The 12,800-nt window shown below is 51.6% G+C and overlaps 1 protein-coding gene across 3 annotated transcripts in view; it reads left to right on the forward strand.

Moving 5' to 3' along the window:
• The first annotated feature begins 534 nt into the window (after window positions 1-534).
• The window catches only part of INPP5B (inositol polyphosphate-5-phosphatase B), a 50,148-nt gene continuing 37,882 nt past the window's right edge, over window positions 535-12,800 (forward strand). Inside the window, exons 1-7 of one of the 3 annotated variants that reach the window (XM_029620142.1) lie at window positions 535-772; window positions 1,433-1,499; window positions 2,693-2,772; window positions 3,882-3,979; window positions 4,869-4,898; window positions 6,027-6,137; window positions 11,487-11,612. In XM_029620142.1, the coding sequence (XP_029476002.1) occupies window positions 1,443-1,499; window positions 2,693-2,772; window positions 3,882-3,979; window positions 4,869-4,898; window positions 6,027-6,137; window positions 11,487-11,612 (502 nt within the window). In that variant the 5' untranslated portion in view covers window positions 535-772; window positions 1,433-1,442. Of the gene's footprint in view, window positions 773-1,432; window positions 1,500-2,692; window positions 2,773-3,881; window positions 3,980-4,868; window positions 4,899-6,026; window positions 6,138-9,695; window positions 9,878-11,486; window positions 11,613-12,800 lie in introns of those variants that run through there. The other 2 variants (XM_029620141.1, XM_029620143.1) reach the window with 2 other exon arrangements.

The following is a 12,800-nucleotide window of genomic DNA, read 5'->3' on the forward strand; positions in this document are numbered from 1 at the left end:
AGGGGGAGGCGGTAAACTAGCAGGTTAAGGGCCGCGGCAGAAACAGCGGGTTACGGAGGAGATAATATCAGCGCCCGTTACAGTATCGCAGGGGAATAGCTAATTCCTTCATTATACAGCTTTTTCGTTCATTTACATGCCGGGTGCGGAAAGGGTTATGCGTCTGTTTTCAGAAGCGATACGGACGCGTGAAACTGGACACTGTATCGCCGAACTGCCTTGCGCGCCCGAATTGTGCGCTACGAGCACGTTACAGACGGGCAATCCTCGAGCGGACGATACTGGATCGAGCTGAATGTTCGAAGTAATCTTGGGCTTTATTTGCGCTTCCAAGTACAGTTAAGTGTTTATTTTGGTGACACCCGAGACCAGAGGTTCCCTCGTAGTACAAGGGCGAGAGGCTCGCGGCAGAGAGTGGCTCGAGCCAGGGGGGAGCCGGCCTGCACGAGCTCCCCCCCCCCACCCCGGGCCAGGCTTCTCGTGCTGATGAAGCCAGGGGGCACCGAGCAGCTTCCTGTCCCTGGCCACGGCTGCTCGCAGACGAGGGGGACGGCCTGGGTGTAACCCTTGCATTAGCCAGAGCCCCCCGAAGCCCAGGATTTGCAGAGCAGCCCTGCTGGCCCGGTGCCGGGCAGTGGTGCTTCCAGCACCGGGAGGGTGCAGGGGGCGCTGCTCGCTCGGTGCCTCCCCCTGGCCCTCTCCCCCGCCCCGCTCTCCATCTCTCCGGCTGCTGTCGTCTGGACCGCTGGAAGGGGGGCGAGCAGCGGATAAGGTAGGGGCCTCCTTCCTCGCCTTCCCCGGGGCTCGGTGCCAAAGTCCGCTGTCGCCCTCGCCACTTTGGGCCCATTAACGGCGATCGCGGCCCGGGGAACCGTCTCCCCGGTTCTGGGGGGGGGGCCACTGGGCAGCCATCCGGGCCGGGCCGGGGCGCGGCCAGCGCGCGTGCCCTTGACTTGTCCCCCTTTGCTGTGGCAGAAATAAAGCGCGCGCGCGCGCGCTGCCCACCGGCGTTTGCGTTTTTATTTTATTTTATTCTTTCGCCCTTTCCCCTTGCGGCTGACGGTGCCACGTAGGCGATCCCGAGCTGGGAGGTCCGCCCCCCACCCCCCAGCGGATGAAGCAAACCTCTGCATGAGAACCGTGGCCGCCGCGGGGGCAGGGGAGAGGGGCGCGAAGGAGGCAGATCGCCCCCCCCCCCCCCCCCTGCCGCCAAGAAGCAAAGAGGGAGGCAGGGGTGGCTCTCGTGCAGCATTGACAGAGCCACAAAGCCCTTCCGGAGGCCCGGCCCCGGGGCTCCTTAAATCTTGCACAAGTGACGTGTGGAAAGCCCCTGGGGGGACCGCACCACGGTGCAAGCCCCCCCCCCTCTCCTCAAACGGCTGAAGCATGAATGAAAGCCCTAAAAGATGCTTTGAAATGCGTTTTCTTGCAGCTTGGAAGGAATGGATCAGTCGCTGGCTATTCAGGAGACTCTGGCAGAGGGGGAGACCTGCCGCATAATATCCTTGCACTTAAGCGCATATCAAAACGCGGTTCTCTGTCAATTTACTTTCTGCTCTTATTCCTAGGTTCCCTTTACTTTTTTGGGGTTTAGTATAAATTATTTTTATTGGTGTGGGGGAAGAGATAAAAGATGTGACCTCCCCCCCCCCACTGATTATTAAGAATTCTCCTCTGCTGCTCCTGTCTGTGACCCTGTGCAGGGTGACACAGGCAAAAATGACAAAGAACCTGCTGACACTACCCAGCCTAACCCATGTATTCAGACATGAGCCCTCCAGGACCAGAGTCCACCTGGTCAGATGCATCAGGCCTCAGTGCATGGATTAGGCCATAAGGTGCCACCAGCCTCTTTATCATTTTCAGCCGGGTGTAGGGTCTCTGATGACGATCAGTGCAGCAGCAGCAGCACTCCCAAAGTGCCTTGGTCCCAATGGCAGGCCTGGAGAGGGGCTCTGGAGAAACTTTAAACACTGGGAAGGGAGAGGGCATGCCGAGTGCTTTCGTTTTCTGGACATGACTTATGTGAAGCACTTTTTGCCCAGGCGGATGCTCTGTCATTCTGTCTCAGCGAGCTTGCCATTCCACAATTGCTCCTTTAGAACCACCACACAGGAATCTCTCGCTGTACGGGATGTGCACCAGGACAATTTTCCATTGCAGCGAGCCTCTGTGTCCTGTGTATCAAATTTGGGCCCCAATCTTCTTAAAGCAAAAGTCCAATAAGCGAGTTTCTGTATAAGGAGGGATTGCTGTGCTATATTGTCAGGGGCAGTGGTGGAGAGGGAAGTGGCGAGAGCTGCTGGCACCCAGCAGAGCTGAAGAGGAGAGAATGTTTTACGACTCCCACAGCGCAGTGCTTGGATCCAGTCCAGCGATTACCGTGAGCTTAATTAAGCAGAGCCGAACAGATAGGAAGTGCTAAGCCAACCACTTTGCAGGGAAGAGACAAACCTCAGGTGAGCCTCATTAAGCTGAAAGTAAAAGCTGGAACGGCTTAAAGTGCTATGCAAGGGGAGTCTCAGAGCACTCCCTGCCGAGGGCCTTGGACTCTGTGGAGACTTCCCCTTGCAGGTCTCATCTAGACTGAGCTCACCTGGGCATTGGCCAGTGGGGAAACGGATCTGTGTTCCATGCATGGCTGAGGCCTGCTTGCACATGTGTTAGGTTATTCCTTAACGTCAATCTGTATGCAGTGCAGGGTGTCTTGGCTGGGACCAACGCTGTTGAGAGTCGCCTCCTGGGCCTGGTGGAGTGTAATAAGGAATATGCGTAAGTATTACACCCCAGAGCTGCAGAGAAGGGCAACCAAAATGATAAAGGGGATGGAACAGCTCCCCTATGAGGAAAGGCTGAAGAGGGTAGGGCTGTTCAGCTTGGAGAAGAGACGGCTGAGGGGGGATATGATAGAGGTCTTTAAAATCATGAGAGGTCTAGAACGGGTAGATGTGAATCAATTATTTACTCTTTCGGATAATAGAAAGACTAGGGGGCACTCCATGAAGTTAGCATGGGGCACATTTAAAACTAATTGGAGAAAATTCTTTTTCATTCAATGCACATAAGCTCTGGAATTTGTTGCCAGAGGATGTGGTTAGTGCAGTTAGCGTAGCTGGATTTAAAAAAGGATTGGATAAGTTCTTGGAGGAGAAGTCCATTACCTCCTATTAATCAAGTTGACTTAGAAAATAGCCACTGCTGTTACTAGCATCAGTAGCATGGGATCTTCTTAGTGTTTGGGTACTTGCCAGGTACTGGATTGGCCACTGTTGGAGACAGGATTCTGGGCTTGATGGACCCTTGGTCTGGCCCAGTATGGCAATTTCTTATGCTCTTATGATTTACTGGGAGGTTTTCAGTCTGTTAGGGCGAGATGAAAAGGCTGACCTTAGAAGACTGAGAAAGGGCTACAGAGCCTTTCACTTCTAGGGTGAGGCCTGGCTTAGCTCAATACTGACTGGGAGTTATTTACAATCTCCACTGTTGGCATTCTTAGCAGAGAGATGAGAGATTGCACAGATGTGGTGATGGATTTGCCCTCTCGCCCCTAAAGTGATCCAGGCCAGTGCTGAGGCACTCTGGTAGAGTAGCAAGGAGGAAACTTACGTTACTCCTACCTGTTCTGTGCTGGGCCCCGGTGGGTGCAGCTTGCACTGCTGCTGCTTGTGCTGTACTGGTTCTGTGCACAAGTGGAGGGCCTTGGTTTCTGGCACGGTCAGTCTCGCACCTTCCACCCACAAAATTTCAATAAAAAAGTGAACACTGGCTGTAAAGAGATGCTATGTGCATTATTTACTGAAAGAAGAAGGGTTTTTTTTGTTTTCAACCCCAGAAGTCTGACGGATGCAGCAGTAACTGTTATTCTTTAAACATTTCTGTAGGATATTTCTGTACACACACAGACGGATGGCCATAACCAGAGACGACGTTACTTTGGATAGAATTGTGCCCATTGCAGACGGGTTTTCGGTGGAAGAAGGTAACCTCAGCAGTGCCGAACGGGAGAGGTGGTGGGTCCTAGCTCTTAGAAATACTGGCTTGCTTCAGTACAGCGATAGTGTTGTGTGCAGAGGAATTAAGTCGCTATCCCTTTATCCGCCTGGGAAGGACGAAGGGCTGGGGTGGTCATGTCGGGATTAGAACCCGTGATGCACAGTGAAGCTGATGCATTCAGCTGCCCCCTGGGGCCCTATCAAGCATCTTCAGAACAGCCAGAGACTGCACCATCTTGGGTGTGATGCTCGCTGGAGACCCCCGGAGCCTCTGGAGAAGGAAGCTGAAGATGGGGAAAGTTAAGCTCGTTCAGCTCCACTCCCAGGCCCTTTTTTTTTTTTCTGGCCTAGCCTGAAGCCGATGAATCTAAGGCCTCAGACCCTCCTTGAACGGCCACAGTTAGAAGACAAAGAGGCGTCTGAAAGTTAACTGTGGGATGAGGGGCAGCCGGTGGGCTGTCTCAGGCCCTGATTAATCGAGTTGTCGAGGGCAGACCCACCACTTGCTTTCTTGCAGAATTTCACACGTCCCTTTTGTAAGTGGCCACTGGCCAGCACCTTAGGCCTTCCGAAGGGGGTGGGGGAGGGAGGGGGTGGGTTGGAGCACGGTGCTGGCACTCCGGGCTCTCTGCATGGCCCGAGCAGGACCGTGTGGCTGCACTGCCCCCCACCCACTCAGCTGCTGTTGTGCAATAACCCTGATCCTGCTTCTTCTTTTCCCACCCCCAGAAGCTGCTGAGTGTTATGTAAGCGCCCAAAACGGTCACTGGACCGTGTGCATGAAGCATGTTAGCCCCATGATCTTATAAAACCAAATTACATCTGTGATGTAGGCTTCTAATCCACTCTGAAACCTTATTCTCCCCTTTTATGTAGTTCCTCCAGATAACGGAATTCGTATAATAGGTGAGTAATCCTAATTCTCTCATTTATTGCATTCTGTGCTATCTTGAACTGAAGAAATAAGAGTTAAGCTCTCCTGATGATGGCTGGACATTGTAAAGGTGAATCTTATTTTTTATTTGAATCTGTTTCCCATCAATTGCATTATTTTGCTCCCAGAGAGATGTTTAGTGTTTCAGACTTGTGAACATTTCTCCTCCTGCTCCCACTGTGAAGCTTGGTAAATCAGGGATACTGCAGTGCTGTTTGTCATCAGAACTCCTTTTCCTCCCCTCCTCTCAGTACAGGCATCACCTTGAAAGTGTAAAACCTGAATACAGCCCAAAAAGCTGAAGAGCTGCACTCAGAAACAGGAAAGAAATAACCCGACTCTCGCACCGGGCAGAATTTAGGAAGCACTGGGGACAGAGCAATGGTTGCTATTCCCAGTGTGCAGCGTTGTACCTTCTGGTAGCTACATTTATTAAAGAGCCAGCAGTGTACACAGCACCATGCGCGTGCAGACCTGGTAAATGCAGAATAGCAGATTCCTGGTAACTTAGGCCGGATCCCCAGATGACCTCGTGTCATCCTAAGTAGGTGGCGTCCCTCTTGATGTTGATCCTGTGTTTCTGATTATCCAAACATAGTGTAGAGCGGAAATTTAAGGTCAGACTCTGGTGACAGGGCAGTATACTGAATGGCTTGCTGGGGAAAGGTGGCAACCATTGGCCAAGCTGTTTGGAGCGGGGACTCCTGGGGTCTGTGTGACACTTGGGGTTACAGCGCTCAGTAGTGACACCTGCTGGTCAGACTTGTGCATGCTACCGGGCTCTGGGAGCGAGCTGGCAGCCCATGACACCTGGCCAAGGACTGGGTTAAATGGGGGAGGAAGGTTAAAACATTCCAGGAGAGATCCCTAGTGCCACAGCCCCAGTAGAGACTGAACTGGAAGTCCAAAACAGCAGGAGGAACTCTCTTTAGACAAAGCCTCCACCTGCAGACAATTCTGCTAACTGGAATTGGCTTGTGAAGCTGCAGTTGCTCCTGCACTCCTGGCACCATTACCTTAAACTAACAATTAGTTTTGTAATTTGTCTCCCACGTCGTCAGTACAGTAACCGAGCACTTTTGCTTTTCTCCTGCCATTAGGTTCTGATATTACCGTGCGGATAAGCTCCAAGGACACCCACCTGAAAGTGCACTTCCCCTTTGGATCGCACACCCAGGAGTTCCTGCAGGAAATTGGCAGATCTTCTCCAGGTACCAGCCCCTCATTATGCGATGTTACAGTAAGCGAGCCACTGAGGCAGTCTCCGGGTCACCAGAACAAATTAGATGAGCAGGATTTAGGATCTACACTCTTGGGTTTTTTTGGCCTGGCAATTTCCTTCTGCTTCCAGTTCAATTTGAACCTGTTGGGTTACGGCACTCTGAGTCTTTCTTTGCTTTTATAACATTGTGGTACTGAGCCTGGAGCACTCCAGAGATAAAAATTCTGAGCTATTTGCAGCTATCCTGGGGGCAGGGCGGGTGGGGGTTATCACAGTAACAGTCCTTGGCGAGGGGCCAAAAAACCTGCTGCTCTCTCTAGAACCCAGACAGTGTGGATGCTCTATCTGGCCACCAGGGGTCACTGCTGATGCCTGGAAAATCTAATCTGGATGGATGCCAGGGGCACGTTCCTCCTTACTGCTCCCACCCTAGATACCACTTAATGTTGTAGACCGTTTTGCTGACTAGTTGCAGGCCGATGCAACATGGACATGCCAAAAATGTGTCCAAACCGGGCGCACATTTTTTGTGCACGCACACAATCACCCGTCCTGGGCGCCCGATGTAAATGAGCTTCAGCGTTAAAAAGGACGTGGTAGGGATAACTCGTGCGTCCATGGCATGGGGCACTCAGATGTGGCTGTGCACCGGTTTGTAAAACGGACGCTCAATTTACGAACATCCGTTTTTTCCCGTGACAGCTATCTTTACTGGCACAATGCACATGGCCTGGAGTATGAATATTGTGCATCCTGAAATTTATTTTTTTACGTCAAGACTTTTTTTTTTTTTTTGGCATGGTGCGACGATACTAAGTAGGAGGAACCACAGAAACACCATTTGTTTGTTTTTAAGATGAGCCCTTGACGTGCAGAAAGATTTTACGCCTGCTCCAGGCAGGTGTAAAACTTTATGGGTTCAAAAGTGCGCATGGGGATTTTTTTGCATTGTGGGGTAATAGCTAATCTCATCTACGTGGCATTTACGTGTGATGAGAGCTATTAGCTACGCCTTTGTCCAGACGCACGTTTTGGCCGTGCTGAGCCCCTTATTGCATTGGATGTGCGTCCGACCACTTGCACGGTTATGAAATAGCAGACCTTGCTCGAGGATTTAATCTCTCACCACAGCTGAAAGAGAAGGAAAATCGTGCGCAGATGGCACTGTGTGCGTGTTGCCCAGAAAAGGTAAATCTTCAGGCTCACAGACTACGACGTCTGCTGGGCAAACGTCCCTCCGTGCCTGCTTTATGTCTAAGACGGGAGTTGGGTGGTGGTGGTGGTTATTTCCTTTTGGTGGAAGGACAGTTTTGTGATTCTTGTTTCTGGAGAACTTCAGGGTTTTGACAAACATTGGGTGAAACTACAAAATGGAATCCCTGGTAAATTGCTGCTTTCCAATCTTAGTGCCTGTGCGGCTGCAAAACGAGCAAGCGAGGGTATTGCGAAGTGTGACCGAGTCCAATATGAATGTATTTCTTGGGGCAAATAATAAAAAACAAACAAACCCCAGAACAGGGCAATTTGAAAGTTCTGTTAAGAGAGATTGACTCCTAATAGCAGGAGAGATTGACTCCTAAAAGCAGGAGGGCATTTGGCTTTTCTGTTCTGGGCAAAGGACTCAAACTGTGTTTTCTGGTGGAAGAATAAGAACCCCTCATCCTTGGCTTCTTGAAAGCTCGGAAGAAACGCAGCAGAGTCAGGGATCCCCTTAAAGGTCAGAGGGAGGTCAGCTAGCCGCCTTCATTCACGGTGCCCAGTGTCTTCTGCACCTACCAGCCTTAGGATCCTTTTTCCATTCTGCAGATTTTCTTGTTGCAGTCCAGAAACTGCAGGCCATGAGACACCCCTGCTGTCTAAGCAGCCTGATCTCAAAACTGGCACCAAACTGACCTGTGGCGCTCTTTGCACTGCTGGAGCGAATTTACCTCTGGATTTGGCCTGAAACTTCGCACTGAAATGCTCCATCCGTGGCCAGCATCTCGTGGGCTGGCACTCTCCTCTCAGCTTCTGCCGACCCGGGCTGTTGACAGAGCCAGGATCCCTCTTCTTTATCTAAAAATAAACATCAGCCGGCAACCATTGCCTCTCCAAATGGGCCTCTTGCAAAGTCCAAACACTGGGGTGTGGGAAGAGGGGAGTTGACTGCTGTTTATCTTTGGTGTAATAATGTTTCGGGGAGAGCGGAGCGAGCAGGAGGAAGGCCCCCCCTGTATCGCAGCCAGGCAGACGTTCCAGAGCCCAGATCTACGGCCGGATGATCACTTCCCAGGGTAAGCCGCCTGCCTCTGCAAAGGCAGAAGGATAGGAAAGACATGCACGCATCCCGCCACCCTAGGTCAGCTCATCTCTCCGACGGTTTGCATTTGTGCACAAAGCATATTTATTTTCTATGCAATGAAGGGTCATCGGCCCTGGAAACCTTACTCCACCTCGGAATAGGAACGAAGCCTCCAGCAGTAAGGAGACGGGGGGGGTAATCGAGCACCCCCTCTCTGCACCTAATGCTATCAGTAGCATGGAGTTTCCATGTGAGGGCAGTAACGTACACGCTCACGGCTGTGCGCAGAGCTCCTCGCTACACTGGCAACAGAGCTGTATGGGCGCACACCTTTTTTGCATCGATCCCTTAAGTTAGACGCGTAGTGGTGGCAGCAGCCACGCAGAAGAAACAGCTATTATTTCGTTGGACACGAACAGAATAGAGAGACTGTTTGCGCTTACTGCCGGCGGACTCAGCTGCATTCTTTGTTTCCAGTACCCCGAGCAGCGGCTTACAGACTCTGGGCTGCCATGCAAGCTCTCCGCCCAGGTAGAGGAGAGGGGGAAACGAGCTGCGTTTCCCCAGTGTCCCTCGACCACCCCCCCCCCCCTGCTGCTGTCACAGGAGACGCTCACGTTTTCATGTGCTAAGTATTAGCTGCAGTACGACTGCCTCTTCCTCCCTCCCTGCTGGCCAGTTCTTCATAACATTTCAAATTCCTGTAGGGTGGGCAGGACAGAGCACAGGGGAGAGGGGACTAGAAGCTGGAAGAAAAGGAGCTGGCCTCTGCCTTAGTATTTATCTCTAGGCTGGCACGCCCCTTTGCATCTGATCTGAGTAATTCCTGTACTGGTAAGGCAGAACTTTAGTGCCTCAGGTTGTCAGCTGGCTCCAGCGCAGGCCGATCCGGTCCCGTTTTAACTCCACCAGGGGCGTGAAGTTGCAGTTTCGCTTTTCTTGAGGAATTCAGAACTACAAGTCCCTGCATGCAATGGGGAAAAAAAAAAAATCCAGGACTGGATCATTCTGTCCTGAAAACCAGGGAGCCAGCCTGACCTCATCAGTGCCTCCTTCCAAGCCACCAGGGGGGCTGCCAAGTGACACTGCTGAAGGCCGTCGCCTTCCCACGGGATGATGCTCCATCTCTTCCAAACAGGAAGAAATTTTATTTTATAAATAACATTGTTAAACATTTATCACCACACAGTCCCACAACCCTTAGCAGGAGGGCAGCCTTGTTATCATCTCCGCACGGCAGTTTCCTTCATTCGGTCCGAGAGATGCCGCAGGGCCACAGCAGCCCTTCCCTGTGGCATCCCTTCCTCTGTGTGTCCCGTCCCCCCCTCCCTCGAGGGACTGGCACACGCTTCCGTCGCAAACTTGAATTTAGGATTAAGCTCAGGACTGTGAGCATTTGAGGATGGAGCAGCTTCTTAATTCTTCCGAGACCTCGAGGTCGGCGGGCGGTAAGTGCCCCGGGAAGGGAGTGGAAACCGGATTTATCCAGAGGCTCGCAGCCCGCTTTCCTTGGGCGGGGGCGAGAGTGGGATTGGGGGATGCTGGAGAGGCCGAAGCTCCCTGCGTGACTGTTACTGGAGCACGTACTCCAGGGCTGCTAAGGGCGAGATGTGGGGGAGGAGTGGATCTCGGTGGAATTAGCGTGGCAGGCGGTGCCACAGGCCGGCTAACTCTGGCTCCTTAGCTGTGCGCACGGCTCAGGAATTTTTGCAGAATAGAGGCCCAAGGTCTTCGCGTGCTTGTATTTTTTACTGTTTGTTTGAACTACACTTAAGTAATAACTTAGACAAAGGTAGCTTAAGGAAGGCTTGGTGTCCTCAAACTGCTGGCATTTTCCAGTCTGCCAGCCTCTCCCAGCCCTGTGCACCCCCACTGCTTCAGCCCAGCCTCGCTCCTTCTATGCCACAACCAGACTGAGAGTACCTTGGTAACATAACCCACTCAGTATGTCTGGGGCACGGACCTAATGTGCCCGACTTCTAATAATGTTGTAAACTACCTCGAGCATCATTTGGGAAGGCAAGCTCAAACTTAAAAACTGAATGAATTAAAAAAAACAAACGCAAGCTTTCTAACGGGCCACGCTGGAGGCTCCCTTGGCGTTCCCAGGAATACAACGTTTCATGGACGGGTCTCCTCTTCCTATGAGCTAAGGCCCTGCATTTTCTGAAGACGCGCGATGACCTCACAGGTGACCTTCCATAACCCCCTGTAAAGAGGAGCAGGCAATCGGGCTCAAAGTCCGTGTCGACGCCAAAAACGAAACCGGAAGGGCGGCCTCGCTCTCCCTCCGTCTCTGATCGGTCCTTCTTCCTGGTGAGGCTTGCGGAGCCTGGAGGGACCCTCCCGATACCGTCTCAGAAGCAGAGCTGGGATTTTCGGCCAGGCCCGCGTGCTGCATGCAGAACATGAGGGCGAGAAAGATTTAGACTTTGTCGGCTCCATGCACCGAAAATCATTTCGGCCTCCGGTGTGCAAATGTGGAAGAATTTTCAGATTTTGCTGAAGGGTGCCTGCAGCAAAGAGAAAAAGAGATTCAGCGTGGGCATTTACAGATACTTGGAGCGCACAGGAGGAAGAGTTCACCCTCGCTGCTTCGTGGACGCCCTCCACTCTGCCCACAAATAGCCTCCTGGCTCTGTGCACCCCCAGGTCTTGGTGTAAGCGCCTCGTCGTGCGTTCATGGTGTTTGCCTGTCCTGGCGTTTACGAGAAAAGCATGCACAGGATCGGGAACTGGTATTTTGCAAGACCAGAAGGATAACTTCAAACATAAATGCGTTGGCCTCTGTTGTTCGGCACCTGGGGAGTCTGGCTGCAGATCTGGTGCATTTTCTCATACTGTACAAAAGATACAGTGGGGGGGAGGTGATATTTGGCTCTTTCCTGTGGAGAGATTGTGTACATCTCTGAATTTTGAAGAACAGAGGCTTCGTACTGGCTCTGCCATCTCTGGCACTGACAGCTGTGCAGGGGGAATGAATCGATCCCCTCTGTTATTTCTACACGGTGGATGCACGAGTTCTTAAAATGTGGTTTTTCTCTCTTCTCCACCTAGGAGTTGATGGGACGACGTCGCCACAGTTCCCCTGGCTGAAGAAATACTGGCAGAGCCTCCAGCCGGGCTCCTTCCTCAGCAGCCGGCAGCAGAGCACAAAGGAGAGTCCCACGGCAGCAGACACAGGTGGGTTCCCCAGGTCCACGTGGCTGGCATTGCTCGGAGGAACCTGGGTTTGTTCAGGAAAAGACGCTGCTTATTTAATCAGGACATCGCAGGAACGTAAGTAAACCTGACGAAAGCATATGCCACATACTGCAAACTCCTTTAATTGTGTGGTTGATTGGCAAGGGTTTTTTGTTTGTTTTTTTTTACTAATCATGTCAAGGTGGTGAGCCAAAGCTTAAATACATTTATCTTTTTTTATTCAAAGCAGATTATATTCAGGTATGGTGGGTATTTTCCTATCCACAGAGGGTTCATAATCTAACTCGTATCTGAGGCAATGGAGGGAAAAGCAACTTGCCCAAGGCTACAAGGAGCAGCGGTGGGATTTGAATGCTGCTTTCCCTGGTTTGTAGCCCGCTGCTCTAACCACTAGATTCCTGCTCCTCTCAATTAAAGCAATGAAAGGAAACCCTAAGCTAGAATATGACATGGATCAGGAGTTTGTAATTTGTGCTGCTGGTATAGATCTATCTACATGAATGCCTTCACGTTTGTTTTTTTTCTAGTAATGTCTATTTTGGATACGTCATACATGGGAATCCTGTGGGGAGTTTGTGTCTGTGTGGCCAGTTTCTTCCTGTTAATAGCTCTCCCAGTTCGGTCGGAGCCAAGGCCGGGATCTGGCACCACGAGCCCTCAGTCCCAACGTGGGGGTTCCTCCTCCTGTTTTAGAATTCGCTTTAGTCCAGTCGTTACAATCACGGACCCTAAATCCAGCCACTCCCTCCCTCAAATGACTTTCCATAAAAGAGGTTAAACCCCAAACCAAAAAACTGTACACTCAAAAAAAAAAACAAAAAACTCCAAACCAGGAGAACGACTTTGAGATCTTAATCAGCTCTGCATCTTAAATAAACCAGAACCAGGTCAGAAATACGAGTGGACTCTCCCCCTCACCAGGGCGGGACTCTGGACTGAAAACCAGAACCAAGTCAGAAATACGAGCGGACTCTCCCCCTCACCAGGGAGGGACTCTGGACCGAGAACCAGAACCAAGTCAGAAATACGAGCGGACTCTCCTCCACACTAGGGCGGGACTCTGGACTGAAAACCAGAACCAAGTCAGAAATACGAGCGGACTCTCCCCCTCACCAGGGAGGGACTCTGGACCGAGAACCAGAACCAAGTCAGAAATACGAGCGGACT

Source organism: Rhinatrema bivittatum, chromosome 11, assembly GCF_901001135.1.
Source record: "Rhinatrema bivittatum chromosome 11, aRhiBiv1.1, whole genome shotgun sequence".
Classification (NCBI taxonomy): Eukaryota; Metazoa; Chordata; class Amphibia; order Gymnophiona; family Rhinatrematidae; genus Rhinatrema; species Rhinatrema bivittatum.